This window comes from Oncorhynchus nerka, linkage group LG27 (genome assembly GCF_034236695.1).
Source record: "Oncorhynchus nerka isolate Pitt River linkage group LG27, Oner_Uvic_2.0, whole genome shotgun sequence".
NCBI lineage: Eukaryota > Metazoa > Chordata > Actinopteri > Salmoniformes > Salmonidae > Oncorhynchus > Oncorhynchus nerka.
In genome coordinates, this window is record NC_088422.1 from 28,013,558 (window position 1) to 28,030,532 (window position 16,975).

The 16,975-nt window shown below is 40.4% G+C and overlaps 1 protein-coding gene across 5 annotated transcripts; it reads left to right on the forward strand.

The window, feature by feature from the left end:
- Positions 1-3,362: 3,362 nt before the first annotated feature.
- Positions 3,363-16,930, forward strand: rflna (refilin A). Of its 5 annotated transcripts, none has more exons than XM_029637662.2 (4): positions 3,363-3,683; positions 3,948-4,174; positions 13,549-13,658; positions 14,788-16,930. In XM_029637662.2, the coding sequence occupies exons 2-4, from the start codon at positions 3,959-3,961 to the stop codon at positions 15,119-15,121; spliced, it is 660 nt and encodes a 219-aa protein (XP_029493522.1). In that variant the 5' UTR covers positions 3,363-3,683; positions 3,948-3,958; the 3' UTR covers positions 15,122-16,930. The 5 variants fall into 5 exon arrangements, with proteins under 5 accessions (XP_029493522.1, XP_029493523.1, XP_029493521.1 ...); XM_029637663.2 differs by having other exon boundaries at positions 3,957-4,174; XM_029637661.2 differs by having other exon boundaries at positions 3,363-3,537.
- The last annotated feature ends 45 nt before the right edge of the window (positions 16,931-16,975 follow it).

The window sequence follows — 16,975 nt, forward strand, 5'->3', positions numbered from 1 at the left end:
TTTTTAAAATATGGGGATCATTGGGATGTGCTCTTTTGAAAAGGGAGTACCTGTATGACGAAATGATGATGCTCCCAAAGACACACCTGCCACAGTGAACTCCTGACTACTCCCACATCACGGCCCACACTTCCTGCCACAGTGAACTCCTGACTACTCCCACATCACGGCCCACACTTCCTGCCACAGTGAACTCCTGACTACTCCCACATCACGGCCCACACTTCCTGCCACAGTGAACTCCTGACTACTCCCACATCACGGCCCACACTTCCTGCCACAGTGAACTCCTGACTACTCCCACATCACGGCCCACACTTCCTGCCACAGTGAACTCCTGACTACTCCCACATCACGGCCCACACTTCCTGCCACAGTGAACTCCTGACTACTCCCACATCACGGCCCACACTTCCTGCCACAGTGAACTCCTGACTAATCCCACAGCACGGCCCACACTTCCTGCCACAGTGAACTCCTGACTACTCCCACATCACCGCCCACACTTCCTGCCACAGTGAACTCCTGACTACTCCCACATCACGGCCCACATTTCCTGCCACAGTGAACTCCTGACTACTCCCACATCACGGCCCACACTTCCTGCCACAGTGAACTCCTGACTACTCCCACAGCACGGCCCACACTTCCTGCCACAGTGAACTCCTGACTACTCCCACATCACGGCCCACACTTCCTGCCACAGTGAACTCCTGACTACTCCCACATCACGGCCCACACTTCCTGCCACAGTGAACTCCTGACTACTCCCACATCACGGCCCACACTTCCTGCCACAGCTCCACTCCATCACAATAACACTAAGATGAAAACAGCCATAAGAAAACAAGATAACATGTGTGCAGGCTTAAAATGCATTCAATTAATTACACATTATAGATCTTAGACAACAAAGCAAAGCATAGATTTATGATAGTTTTATAAAAACATAAAAACATAATTCATGATTTCCTGGGCATCTGCTGTAATTACCATGGAGAGCTGCTGAACCATCAAAGACTCAATCAACTTCCCCAGACACACACTCCCTCCTCTGCAGCATTGTGTATTTGTGCTCTGATTTCCCTCTTGGCAGGGTTGATGTTGGTAAGAGTAACTGGGGAACCTTCAACAAGGGTTCCATTCTTCATCCTGCTGGGCTATGATGACTATCCTGTCGGTTAGACTGAGCTCGGGTCTGCTGTAGCTCCATACTCATATAGTTACTGGGAGTCATACAGCATCCCCACCCAGTCCTGAAATATACGGGGCAAGACATACTTACGAGCACACACACACACACACACACATACACACAAACAATTTGAAGAGAAAATAGGTTGTGTCAAACTGTCAGGTGCTGGCATAAGATGCTAAATGCAAAAGAATATTCAAACTGAATATTAAATGTTTCCAAAGGACTAGCATTACTGTTGGAACACTGATTTTATCAATGTCATCATACAAATACTGTACTTACTCCACTAAATACATTTGTGTTGTTTCTTCATCTCCACCCATCTATAGGCCTACAGAGTCCAATCTCACCATGCTGCTGCTATACATTTGTGACTTGTACACTGTGTATTTACAATCATTGTGGCACTAATCTATCTCCATACATCTGTGAGAAAAGTGGATAGGCATTTCCATTGAATAATATACACTCCCCTCTAATCTGACTCTAGGGGACTGGCCAGTGTTTAATGGCATTCTTGATATTTGCTCCACAGTAGTAGAGAACAGCAACAGAACTCAAAAACGTATGGTATAGTATATAATGTACTGTATAATAACAACAACAACAGCCTAACGAACAACCCAAATTACCTATACACTGAGTGTACAAAACATTAAAAACACCTTTTGCCCTCAGAACAGCCTCAATTATTCAGGGCATGTACTCTACAAGGTGTCGAAAGCGTTCCACAGGGATGCTGGCCCTTGTTGACTCCAATGCTTCCCACAGTTGTGGCAAGTTGTCTGGATGTCCTTTGGGTGGTGGACCATTCTTGATACACACGGGAAACTGTTGAGCGTGAAAAACCCAGCAGCTTCGCAGTTCTTGACACAAACCAGTATGCCTTGCACCTACTACCATAAGACACTTAAATATTTTGTCATGCTCATTCACCTTCTGAATGGCACACATACACAATCCATGTTTCAATTGTCTCACGGCTTAAAATTCCTTCTTTAACCTGTCTCCTCCCCTTCATCTACACTGATTGAAGTGGATTTAACAAGTGACATCAATTTGGAATCATAGCTTTCACCCGGATTCACCTGGTCAGTCTATGTCATGGAAAGAGTTCATAATATTGTATAGACTCAGTGTACATTAGATTGCCACAAGAGTTTTAAATGACAGTTCATTATACATTTTAGAGGCATGAAGTTAACATAACACAATTGATTTGGGCCAAATTGAAAGATCAATATTTTTTTTGTAGTAAATTCCATGGCTTATTGTAGCATATATGCTATTCATTCAACACATTATCTCTCTATTGTATAGCTACACTCGCAATATTCCCACTTTCCATGACTTACTGAGTTAGCAATAAGGCACGAGGTGGTGTGGTATACCAATATACTATGCACGACGCTTCGCAGAGTGCCTGGATACAACCCTTAGCCATGGTATATTGGCCATATACCACAAACCCAGAGGTGCCTTATTGCTATTATAAACTGGTTACCAACGTAATTAGAGCAGGAAATATACATGTTTCGTCATACCCGTGGTATACGGTCTGATATACCACGGCTGTCAGCCAATCAGCATTCAGGGCTCGAACCACCCAGTTTATAATAAAGTATTATAGAGCGGCAGGTAGCCTAGTGGTTAGAGCGTTGGGCCAGTAACCGAAAGGTTGGATCGGATCCCCGAGCTGACAAGGTAAGAATTGGTTCTTATCTGAATTTAGTATTCATATATATATATATATATATATATATATATATATTAAATATATTAATATATTAATACTAAATGTAACCTTTATTTAACTGCTCCTCCCAGGTTAGTTGGGGCTCTGTGACTGATACTACACTATTATATATATATATATATATATATATATATATATATATATAGTTAAATAAAGGTTACATTTAGTATTAATATATTCATATATTTAATATATATATATATTAATATATTAATACTAAATGTAACCTTTATTTAACTATATATATATATATAAATAATAGTGTAGTATCAGTCACAGAGCCCCAACTAACCTGGGAGGAGCAGTGCGGACGTGGTCGCCCTGTCGACTGTTCCTGGACCGGATCCAGATCATCAGGGCTGGATTGGCTCCAGGTGCAAAAAAAAGCTGGCAGGCACATTGAAGAGGGACCTCTCCGAGATCCGACTGTTCAGTTCAGCACAGAGCAGACAGTCGGCTTGTAGCTGCCAGATAGACTGCTACGTTACAGTGGGATAAAGTCATATTGTTTAATATGTCTTCCATTGCTTTATGGAACGTATTTGAATCCGGAATGGACGATAAAGTGACAATATAATTTCTGGTTAGTTGTCAGGGAGTTTCTGGAATTTTTTTTCAGTTTCTTACTTGTCAATTATTAATTATTTGAGAGTATTTGTTTGGGATGACATACTGTTTACCGACCGTCTGATGGAGATAAAACTGTTAGGCTTTAATAACAGATCAAAGGTTTGTGAATTAGGGCTAAAGCCTACAGGCACAGCGTACGATTAGTATGTGGCAAATAGAAGTTATAGTTTTATAATGTAATGACAATATTCTAATATTATTTTAAAATGTGTTATTTTAGAAATCTGTTTTGAATTAAGAATTTGAACAGGGATTGCCCATCTCCGAATGACGGGATTTGTGCGCATTTTGGGTTGCAGTCATTCAAGAAATTTGGTTGGCTCGTCATCGCCTTGAGTGACTTTGCCTGGTTTTTGTTTTGAGCTCTCACAGAAATGGTGGGGCACCTACATTTACAAGCTATGGATGACAGTCTGGAAGGAAAGAATCGGGAGGGACTGCTTGACAGTCCGGATTCGGGACTCCCTCCGAGTCCAAGTCCGCCCTTCTATTCGCTGTCCCCTGGTCTGCTCGAATCGCGCTCCGGGAGTTGTACAACGCTAGTCGAGAACCATGGATACTATAAAAAGGAAAGCAAAGAAGGCAAACTGGTAAGCAACAGTTGATAATGTGTTTTGATAGCTTTACAAGTGCCGCCGGCTCTGCGCATTGTGCGCAACAAGTGCGCAATTCTGAATAAATAAAACAACGGAAATGGTTTGAGCAAGACAAGAAGGAATTGCAGCTATATACCCTCCGATTGACTTTATTGTTAAACCATGTGTCCGTCATGGTAGTATGTAAACTAGTATGTAAACTGTTTTGTTTTGAACAGATACATGAATTTGCACATTTCTTACTCCTAAACATCTGTTTTTCCTCTTACTGTTGGCATTTTACTGGTTCAGCGCATAGGCCTAGACATTTTCTGATTCAGTATTATCATTAGAAATCATACCGTTGAATGAATTCTGACATGTCTTGATGATTGCTTGGATGCAGGATCATTAATCTCAAACAATAATAAACAAGTTTATGGATAAATTACTGATAGGCCTCAGATCAAACATCTAGGATCTGATCATCCATTCCTATAGGCATCTAGGATCTGATCATCCAGTCCTATAGGCATCTAGGATCTGATCATCCAGTCCTATAGGCATCTAGGATCTGATCATCCAGTCCTATAGGCTACAAGTATTATGTGTAATAATACTTGTAGGTATTATGTGTTCTAATACTTGTAGGTATTGTGTGTTCTAATACTTGTAGGTATTGTGTGTAATAATACTTGTAGGTATTATGTGTAATAATACTTGTAGGTATTATGTGTAATAATACTTGTAGGTATTATGTGTTCTAATACTTGTAGGTATTATATGTTCTAATACTTGTAGGTATTATGTGTTCTAATACTTGTAGGTATTATGTGTTCTAATACTTGTAGGTATTATGTGTTCTAATACTTGTAGTATGTGTTCTAATACTTGTAGGTATTATGTGTAATAATACTTGTAAGTATTATGTGTAATAATACTTGTAGGTATTATGTGTTCTAATACTTGTAGGTATTATATGTTCTAATACTTGTAGGTATTATATGTTCTAATACTTGTAGGTATTATGTGTTCTAATACTTGTAAGTATTATGTGTTCTAATACGTGTAAGTATTATGTGTAATAATACTTGTAGGTATTATATGTTCTAATACTTGTAGGTATTATGTGTAATAATACTTGTAGGTATTATGTGTTCTAATACTTGTAGGTATTATGTGTTCTAATACTTGTAAGTATTATGTGTTCTAATACTTGTAGGTATTATATGTTCTAATACTTGTAGGTATTATGTGTAATAATACTTGTAGGTATTATGTGTTCTAATACTTGTAGGTATTATGTGTTATAATACTTGTAGGTATTATGTGTTATAATACTTGTAGGTATTATGTGTTATAATACTTGTAAGTATTATGTGTAATAATATTTGTAGGTATTATATGTTCTAATACTTGTAGGTATTATGTGTTATAATACTTGTAGGTATTATGTGTTCTAATACTTGTAAGTATTATGTGTTCTAATACTTGTAGGTATTATGTGTAATAATACTTGTAGGTATTATGTGTTCTAATACTTGTAGGTATTATGTGTTCTAATACTTGTAGGTATTATGTGTTCTAATACTTGTAGGTATTATGTGTTCTAATACTTGTAGGTATTATGTGTTATAATACTTGTAGGTATTATGTGTTATAATACTTGTAAGTATTATGTGTAATAATACTTGTAGGTATTATATGTTCTAATACTTGTAGGTATTATATGTTCTAATACTTGTAGGTATTATGTGTTATAATACTTGTAGGTATTATGTGTTATAATACTTGTAAGTATTATGTGTTATAATACTTGTAGGTATTATATGTTCTAATACTTGTAGGTATTATGTGTTATAATACTTGTAAGTATTATGTGTAATAATACTTGTAGGTATTATATGTTCTAATACTTGTAGGTATTATATGTTCTAATACTTGTAGGTATTATGTGTTATAATACTTGTAAGTATTATGTGTTATAATACTTGTAGCCTATAGGACTGGATGAAATAGAACCAATGGTGTAGCTTTCTCTCATTTCTGTGTTAAAATCGATTCAATTGTTTGTGGTGATTTGGTCATTTGTAATAATTAACTATTCACTGCAGAAACACCAAGAGAAGCAGTGTTCAAAACACCCTCTCTGTTAATGTTCCATGAAAGGGATAAGCATCAATCTGGATATGTTCTTGCCTCTTGACTGAACATTTAACAATACTTAAGAGTCGATGAGGAATCTTACAGGAGAGTCAGAGCGCATATCAAACATATCTCTCTGTCTGTCCCATTCATGATGGAATAGTTTGCAAGTTCATTGGCAAGCCCAGGGTTGAAGTGACCCATAGAAACAAACAGAACTCTAGGTCAATGTGTAAACACTCTAACCTTTTGAGTGTGTGTGGTGGTAGCAATGGAAATGGGCGATGGGACAAAACAGAGTGTGATTGTGATTATCTGATTAGTTCCTTGGGTCTGTTGTGGTCTCCATTACTGACAAGTCTCAGGTTAATGCCCTCTAGTCGACCATGCTTCTGCTCATGCAGAATATTACATTATAACCTGGCGTTACCCTTTCACTGCAGCCAAATGCCAGCTTGGAAACCAGACAGCCCATACAGGCACATGCTACGGCTGGAAATCCCCAATAAATAGATAGTGTGAATAGGGCCTCACACCTGGGAGAGGACACACATTTGATTTATTATTATTTGATTAAGAAATGCAATTTGTGTAATGTTGGTTAGAAATAACAACAGTTGTATCAATTGTTTGCTGTGATTTGAGTGAAGTGTAGTAATCCCACTGAGGAACAAAGGTCATTTATATTTAAACAATTGTTACCAAGGCACTCCTAATTTAACTATCAAAGGAACATGTTCATACAGGTCACGATAGCATTTATGTGTGCTTTTAGAGGGAAGCCAGCAGCCAACTTCACATACAGCACAATACAGTAGATGGGAGTTGCGTGACACTTTGTTGAGTTTGTTGAGGCCTGAAAGGGAGAGATATGGTCCTAACCCCCTGGATGTGGGGACTGGTGGAGCTCCCCTGCTTTGTGGTTTCCCCTCAAAACAGAAGCTTTGATTGGGGCTGATTCCGCTTGTGGTTCCAATACCTTTAATGGGATTGCATATGTATGGAAAAAATATATATCTTCCATTAGAAAAAGCTGGCAAAGCATTTTTTTTTTTGGGAGTTTGAGCTATTTTCTTTTATATACAGTATGTGAATGCTTGGCACTGGCAGTAGGCAGACATGCATGCACATGCAGAAGACTTGACAGGCAGCATATCAGATGAAAGGAGGTTGTCAATGGAGGGGTGAGCAGGTTCAACAGTATCTCCTTGGATAGACATGTATTTGTATCGCAGTCAAACTCCTGCTTTATATTCTGGTTATGAAATGGTTTATTACACTGTTATGGCTTCATATGGGGGAGGCTGAGAGTCCCTCTCACCAGTCAGTGTTCTGGCCCAGTCAAGGAGCTCAGTCAGCACTATAACTATCCCTGCATTAGTGTATAGGACAGAAAGGAGACTCGTGTTGTGAGTCATCAGGTGCTTATTCCAGCTTTAGTGTTGATATTGATCGTGATGCTGGAGTTTGAGGACATCTACTATACTCAGTCAGAAGTTTACTGTGTGATGATGATGATGGGCAGAGTTTTTCCTTACTCCAGGTCCTCGTGATCTACCTCGAGTGTATGAGAGAGTTGCTCTTTGTCTGAGTGTGTATTGTACTGTATGTGGTTTTATGCTTAGCTGCACACCAGGTCGACTAGGTGGGTGGAGAAGTGCTTCCGGGAGAATGAGTTCCGTATGTGTGCAGCTGCCTGGGTACTGTAGATTAGGGATTAACATTTTCCCGGGGATCTATCAAATTTCAATACGGGGAATAATTTATATTTATCCCGAAAGTCACGGGAAATAGCACAAAAATTGGAAGTGCCCATTCAAAGCCAATATATGGTTACTATGCCAGGGTTCTCGCAAAATAAGATTGTCACTGCGCAACATTGCCGTCTTGGCTGCGCCACTATGTAAATATTTCACAGCAAGTGAAACTGATGGTAACGATAGAGTAACTTTGATCGCCAATAACATGGTTGTGAATTGCGAAACAGGCCGTTCATAAATTCCGAGCGTTATCATGTTCCTAAATTAATTCAGCGCCTTTCAGCAGTAGGCCTAGGCTACTGCACATGGACAAAGAGCGCGCTCGGGACTCACAGAGCGCACCCGGAGTAGGCTATAGCGTTATCGAATCATACAAACTTTGTAACTGCAGTCAAATAAAAGTCAAATGACCAAGCTTGCTAGAGAACCTCCAACGAATGACAGAATATCTCCTATTTGGCAAAAGTTAATAATTATACAGATCAGCTCATAAATAACGGGGACATGAAGAGAGGACATTGTTTAAATATCAAGGTATCTTAACGGGGACCAAGTTTGGTGATCACACATTCTCTACCAACGCTCTAATACAGTGGGGCAAAAAGTATTTAGTCAACCACCAATTGTGCAAGTTCTCTCACTTAAAAAGATGAGAGGCCTGTAATTTTCATCATAGGTACACTTCAACTATGACAGACAAAATGAGGGAAAAAAATCCAGAAAATCACATTGTAGGATTTTTAATGAATTTATTTGCAAATTATGGTGGAAAATAAGTATTTGGTCACCTACAAACAAGCAAGAATTCTGGCTCTCACAGACCTGTAACTTCTTATTTAAGAGGCTCCTCTGTCCTCCACTTGTTACCTGTATTAATGGCACCTGTTTGAACTTGTTATCAGTATAAAAGACACCTGTCCACAACCTCAAACAGTCACACTCCAAACTCCACTATGGCCAAGACCAAAGAGCTGTCAAAGGACACCAGAAGCAAAATTGTAGACCTGCACCAGGCTGGGAAGACTGAATCTGCAATAGGTAAGCAGCTTGGTTTGAAGAAATCAACTGTGGGAGCAATTATTAGGAAATGGAAGATACACAAGACCACTGATAATCTCCCTCGATCTGGGGCTCCACGCAAGATCTCACCCCGTGGGGTCAAAATGATCACAAGAACGGTGAGCAAAAATCCCAGAACCACACGGGGGGACCTAGTGAATGACCTGCAGAGAGCTGGGACCAAAGTAACAAAGCCTACCATCAGTAACACACTACGCCACCAGGGACTCAAATCCTGCAGTGCCAGACGTGTCCCCCTGCTTAAGCCAGTACATGTCCATCGTGAGATTTTGAGTGAAAACCTCCTTCCATCAGCAAGGGCATTGAAGATGAAACGTGGCTGGGTCTTTCAGCATGACAATGATCCCAAACACACCGCCCGGGCAACGAAGGAGTGGCTTCGTAAGAAGCATTTCAAGGTCCTGGAGTGGCCTAGCCAGTCTCCAGATCTCAACCCCATAGAAAATCTTTGGATGGAGTTGAAAGTCTGTGTTGCCCAGCAACAGCCCCAAAACATCACTGCTCTAGAGGAGATCTGCATGGAGGAATGGGCCAAAATACCAGCAACAGTGTGTGAAAACCTTGTGAAGACTTACAGAAAACGTTTGACCTCTGTCATTGCCAACAAAGGGTATATAACAAAGTATTGAGATAAACTTTTGTTATTGACCACATAGTTATTTTCCACCATAATTTGCAAATAAATAAATAAAAAATCCTACAATGTGATTTTCTGGATTTTTTCTCTCTCATTTTGTCTGTCATAGTTGAAGTGTAACTATGATGAAAATTACAGGCCTCTCGCATCTTTTGAAGTGAGAGAACTTGCACAATTGGTGGCTGACTAAATACTTTTTTTGCCCCACTGTATGGGCAGCAATACGAGACAACGCAATGAAGTGGGGGAAATGTGATAGGCCTATTTTCACATAGGCGAGACGTGCTTTGATAATGCTACCTATAGATTACAATATAAAGTTAGTAATTTTCATGCGAGAAGTAGTCAGGATTTGGGGTTTCAGTGGGATTGTTACGATAGGAAAATAGCTCTATATAAGGCTATATAAGACTACTACTCGAGTCAATAGATAAGTTATACTATTGATGTAGGTTACATTATTGCATGCTAAATGTTTCTAGTCAGTGATAGATGAGCAAACGAATAAATGAGCTACCACTTCCACTGGTCCAGCCAGAGTTCAATGAACCAAATATACAGACAGAGATTCAGTGAAGCAAAATGACAATGATTGATTATCAGACAAGTCACATGCTTTTGGTCAGGAGTTGGACAGGCTACTACACGAGAGAAGAGCAAAATCCACATGTAGGCTGATAACATGCTCGTAAAATGTTTTGATCAACTAATATATGAGCAAACTAGAATAAAGAGTATCATTAGCACCCACCTCAATTTAGCTAACATGTCCCCAGCCTAATTGTTACCAAATATCCAAACGGAGATCAGTGAAAACTAAAATGTGACATTGATTGATTTATCTACTAGAGTCCCCACGGCTTGTCTCAAAATAGCTCGATGGCGCTGTCCCAATGAAAACGGTGCTGAAATGATCATCTAGGTGACCACACACGACTATTGCTAATAATTCATATAACGGTTGGATATGACTTTCGAAGTTTCAGTATAAGCAAGAATTTGATACATGCCTTCAATTGTATTAGCCTACTTTATTCCAATATTTTTCTAATTAGTTGATCATAGCTAAACTGAATTTTTCTCACCGCTTTTTCTAGGCCTAATGGCTGTTTCCTTGTCTCTACTCTACAGTTTAAAACAATATAGTTTATTGTTTTCTAAAAATCTGGCTTTTTTGGGGGGTTCAGTCTCATTTAATTTCTGTTATGTTGGACCAGGCCTGGGCTTCAGCTCAGGCCTGGGCTTGGGTAGGACCGGGATCACATTTTCAGTTCTAATGAGAACTCTAAACTGCATTCGGGTCTTGTGTGCAATCCAGCAATGGCAATTATGCATGTGCTTTCAATTTATGGCGACTTTGTGTGAAGTATATATGCTAGGCTAAAGGCTTCCATGTGACAACCTGTTTTGATAATGTGCTATGTGTGTGTTTTGTGGAAATGCTGTAGTGCGACATTGGGTGAAAATTTAATTTCCCTTGTCATTAAATTTCTTTCGGGAAATGTGAAGAGTGGTCCCGGGACAGTCCCGTGATTCTGGTTGCCAATGTTAATCCCGACTGTAGATGGAGGAGCTCCTAGGCTGGAGCCCACCTACTATTCACAAGTGTTTACACGTTCAAAGGCTGCCAACATATTCATTCCCCTGGAAAAACAGCAAGGGTGCTGTTCCTGCCAGAGCACAGAAGACATGCCAATCACACTCGTTTAATTTGATGATGCCAGCAGCACACAGTGGAAAATTAATGACTTTGCAAATGAAGGTAGATTTACAGGGATTAACAGCAATGAGGGTAGCATGGTTATTGGTTACACTAGCTCTCATCTGAGTGAGAGTGATATACTCAGCAGAGCTGAAGTTGCAAGCTGGGGTACGGTACAGCCTATAGAGTGAGTTTTTGTCCGGTTCCGATTAGGGGTTTTGGGTAAAACGAGCTGTGTGCGGCACAGTGATTTGAGTGGCAAGTCTGCTGTGCCCTTGGCCTGTTCTGACCTGTCCCAAGAGCAATTGTATGGGTTTGGAGAGACATGTGCAGCCAAACCTTAACATGTGACAACTTTCCTCGAACTACACTTTGTAATGACAGAGAGAGAAAGAGAGCTGGTGGGAACAGAATGATATAGCTGATTCAGGAAGTTTGTGTTTGGAGAGATCCTGTAATTGCACATAAAAGTGTTAGTTGGACGTCTTGGACTCACAATGAAAGGTATTGTCTGGATGGCATTATGACTAGATGTCATCCGCGCATGCCTCTGGGCTCAGACAGCAGCACTGTATAGACTTGGCAAAGGATTTAGAATTTGCTAATTGGTTCCAGAAGCAGTAGCTACAGTGTAGGGGTTTGTGCCTATGACTTTATTGGTCTCTAGGCAGACGGTGGGACAGGACAGCAGAGTCCCTATGCAGAGGCCTTCTCATAGGGTCTTTCCCAGTCAGAATGCTGGGTGTAACAGGTGAACCAAGTCTGGTTCAGACTAGACGGTATTTCACTCTCTGATGACATGGTCTAACCTGTTTGTCAGACTCAGCCGTATGTGAGACATTTTTTAAAAACCTTTATTTAACTAGGCAAGTCAGTTAAGTTCCAATTCTTATTTACAATGAAGACCTACTGGGGAGCAGTGGGTTAACTGCCTTGTTCAGGGGCAGAACAACAGATTTTTACCTTATCAGCTCAGGGATTCGATCCAGCAGCCTTTCAGTTACTGGCCCAATGCGCTAACCACTAGGCTACCTGCTGCTCTAACCACTAGGCTACCTGCTGCTCTAACCACTAGGCTACCTGCCGCTCTAACCACTAGGCTACCTGCTGCTCTAACCACTAGGCTACCTGCTGCTCTAACCACTAGGCTACCTGCCGCTCTAACCACTAGGCTACATACTCTGATGAGATGCATACAGTACGTACCATAAGGTTGACAACACTGACTACAAGGCTTCATTCATTTACAGTCAATTGAAATAAAATGAACCGAAACATGTATGTGACCTCTCTGGGACAGGGTTTATTGTGTAGTGCAGACAGACAGATAGACAGACAGTAGCCTCTCTCCTGTCCTGGTCAGCCTTGTCTGAGCTGGTGTGTGTGTCTGGACTGGTGGCTCTCTGTTGGGTTGATTTAGTGGAGGCAGCAGAGCGGTTCTAATGGCTTGAGCAGGTGGAACAGGGACGTTGACCAGGTTCAGGACACAAAGAGGTGGAGGGACACTCTCAACTAGCCCCCTCAGCTACACAACAGGCAGACATGCTGGCTGGCTTTGTAAGTTCTTTCAGAAGCATAACCCTAGGCTGCTTGGGGGCTCAGTAAAGAGAGATTGACAGCTACTGTAACAATTCATATGGCCTTGTCCCACCATGTAATTATGTGAATGAAAAAAGTAGTGGTGTTTTGTTTGCTACTTGTTGCGTAGACATGCATCACCATTTACTCTATCTAGCCAGGCTGTGTTCATCTATTGTAGCTGTGTTGTGTGAATGCTGGGGGAGATAACACAGGACTCCTCATGTGAGTTCCTGTCCTGTTATAGGTGGATTCAGAGCCTGCATCTTTGCCAGCTAAAGAAACTGTTCTCTGTATTAGGTAGAGAGCACTAGTAGTGGGATCTCGCAGGACAGTCTGTGATGACACCTACTCTTGCCTGTAGAATGGATTCTGCCAGCTCACTTCCCCTCACCACCAGTATGTTCATTTTTATACATTAACAGGGGGTAAAGTGATGGATTTATGTGAATGGCCTGCCTAATCTCATACCTCTATCCTCCCCTAGCTGCCGTACCTTCTCCTGAACTCAACGGGGACGGACCTGAAGGCACGCATGTACCCTGTGTTCTTTGGGGAGAGCATCGAGGTCAACCCAAAACCTGAAACAGAGATCAAGTGAGTGATCCTTCACCAAACTACATACAGAATGGGTTGCTATTAATAGTAGGGCTGTGACAGTCATGGAATTTTGGATGATGGTAATTGGCCAGCCAAATGACCGCGTTCACCGTAATAACCGTTCAAATAGCATTTCTTTAAAATAATATCTATATACAGTACCAGTCAAAAGTTTGGACACACCTACTCATTCAAGGGTTTTCTTTATTTTTACTATTATCCACATTGTAGAATAATAGTGAAGACATCAAAACTATAAAATAACACATATGGAATCATATTGTAACCAAAAAAGTGTAAACAAATCCAAATATATTTATATTCTTCAAAGTAGCCACCCTTTGCCTTGATGACAGCTTTGCACACTCTTGGCATTCTCTCAACCAGCTTCATGAGGTAGTCACTTTTGGTTACTACATAATTCCATGTGTTATTTCATAGTTTTGATGTCTTCACTATTATTCTAGAATGTGGATAATAGTAAAAATAAAGAAAACCCTTGAATGAGTAGGTGTGTCCAAACTTTTGACTGGTACTGTGTATATATATATTTTGACATACAGTACATTTTATACTCTGCTCCTGACTGCATGTGCTGCCATAGAAATAGAATGAATAGAACAAGTGTCCCCACTCTGGATAAGAGCGTCTGCTAAATGACTTAAATGTAAATGTAAATGTAAATTTAAGTCAATGATGGCATAATGGGTGGACTGGTGACCATTGCAAAGTAGGAAGTAAAAGAAGGAAGTGTACCCAAATTTGTTGATTCACCTCAACTGACATTACAAAAAAAACATTCCATTGCATGAGCCACATCAGTTAACATCACAATACCAGGCAGCGATTGCAAGTGTACCTATGAGTTTAAAAGTCAAATTGCCACACGAATGCCTGGCCGTCTGGTCTTAAGTCAGTTGATCGCCCCTCCCCCCCAAAAGAATGATGGTCTTCATCCATAACCGTCTGTTACAGTTATACAGTAATTGTGGCAGCCCGACTTAATAGTGCCATCTAGTGATCAGCTTCTATACCAATTACTGCTTAATCTATTACTTAATGTTTGCCCTTCAAAGTACTTTGGTACTTCAATACTTAATCCAATGTCTTTGGTTCTACTCCCCAGGTGTAACTCTGAGGTGAAGTACGACTCAGACAAGCACTACCGGGACCAGGTGTACTGCGCTCCTGTTCCTACGGTGACGTCCTACAGCGAGACGGTCGTTGCCATGCAGAACTGCACCTGGAGGAGTTACAAGTCACAGGTATACCTAGAGCCGCGCCAGAGGCCCTTGCACTACCAGAGCACCACCATTGTGTACCCCAAACACGCCAAGAACACTTACCGCACCACGCTCAACTACAACGCTACGGGCTCCCGCCGCTGGTTTGTCTCCACCGTCCAGCTGGAGTCCAGTGAGGACAGCAGCCCCTGCATCATCTATACAGAGGACCTCTAAACCTGATGCCTGCCTGGCTAATCCTACTGTTATGGAATGGACACATACACACACACACTACATAATGTATTAGGGGTACTGTAGGGGAAGTACAGCGAATCACATAGGCCTTTAAAGAGCTGCACTTCATGGTTCATTATTTGTCTGATTGAGTTGAGCCCTTCCAGTCTGTAGCCTCCTCTGATAGCTGAGCATGACGAATTAAGGCTTGATGGTAGCATGTTACACATCTTGTTGGACTGTCAATATGTATTATAGAAATGACATATTCATGAATGCTCAAAAGGGAAAAAGTGCGAATACACAGACAGACTCATGAAAAGCAGCCTCTGTGTAAATGATGTGGGTATTCTGAAAAGAGGGGGAAACAGAAATGCAATACTTAGCATTTGAAAGATTGGACCAAAGATTTTGTATCAAAGGAGGTTTCACCCTAGTAGTGAGTTATGTCTTTGTCTCAACCTCATCGAACTGTCAGAAAGGACTCCTGCATTAGATCTACTTCACAACTGTGCATTTTTCTTATCACATGTCTTGAGGGTGTCATGAGCACATCATTTTCACCTCCAGTGATGTTGAACTCCTCTCTGCGGCTCTGCTGTCTTGCTTTGACACCAAACCACATCTTCATGACATAAACTCTAGAATCGGCCTCTTTTGTCTGATACACAAATGTCTTCTAAAGGAAAATATCACATTCTCTTACCATTTTCTACAACCAATCAGAAACAGAGTCTTAGCAGGCACCATAAACAGCAGGCAGACGGACAGTCAAGGTTTCTGTTATAGAATGCCTCTGGTGAAGGAGATGCCAGTTGGAAATGCCGAACTTGGATCCAGAGAGGAGGAGGGAGAGCAGAGCTAACCAGTTAATACTGTGACTAGCTGGGCAAACCTGAGGAACATTTCTGTCTGTTTTTAGACAGCTCTAACCTTTGATGTCCTGATTGTTTGGCAGACTGGTAAACACAACCATAAAAATCCCAACAGCTACTCTCTCCAGCAGACTGTTGTAATATACTGGATAAGGAAATGGGTGGCTTGGATTTATATACTGCTGTCAGGTGATGTTGTAGGAAAATAATACAGATGTAATATAGATTATTAAGAATTGCCTGATCTGGCTCACAACCTCTTTTTGTCTGACGTATATACATATGGATTATGGAACCTGGTAAATGTTGAACTGTGTATTATGAATTCAGATTACTTACCTCAGGTAAAAAAAATAATCTCTACTCTATTTCATTGAAAATGTGTATTACCTACTTTTAATTGACATATTGAGCAATTTAAAAAAAAAATGAAAGCTGTAGTTAATGTAGGTGTTGAAAATGTACAAAGAAAGGTGTGTTTTATACACTCAAGAATATGGAAGGAAGAAAGTAAGGAGAGAAAGTGGAGAGAGGCTGTGCAGTTTTATCAGTGGTTGTTCTGAATACTTACAATACTGAGGGTTTGAACCATAGGTATTATAATGGCTTGCACAGAAAGATAGTTCACTGGAAAGATTGTTGTGGGTTTATGTGATGTGCAGAAGGTATCTGAGAAGTCATTATTGGTACGTTTGAGTTGATGAAAATCTAGGGATCTGTTGTTTTTCTTATTATTAAAGTTAGTGTTCACTAACGGTTGATTTTGTTCTTGTAAAATACTTTCCTGTTGTATATGTGGTATTGAGGCATTCTCTTTATATTTTTGTATATTTTCTGTCAATCATCTTTTTTTGTTTTGGACAAGAGAAAATAATTTAAATAGACAAATGTATATCTTAATTGAATAAAAATCGAAATTCCAAAACACAAAGTGCACTATGGCCTCTTGTATTCTCAATATTTTATTTTCAGCAGATTA

Bases quoted from the DNA above. Each gene is read 5' to 3' on its own strand.
- rflna (XM_065011527.1), top strand. From the start codon at position 3,959: ATGGTGGGGCACCTACATTTACAAGCTATGGATGACAGTCTGGAAGGA. The intron at 4,175-13,548 runs GTAAGCAACAGT...ATCCTCCCCTAG, and splicing joins AAAGCAAAGAAGGCAAACTG to CTGCCGTACCTTCTCCTGAA. The intron at 13,659-14,787 runs GTGAGTGATCCT...TCTACTCCCCAG, and splicing joins AAACCTGAAACAGAGATCAA to GTGTAACTCTGAGGTGAAGT.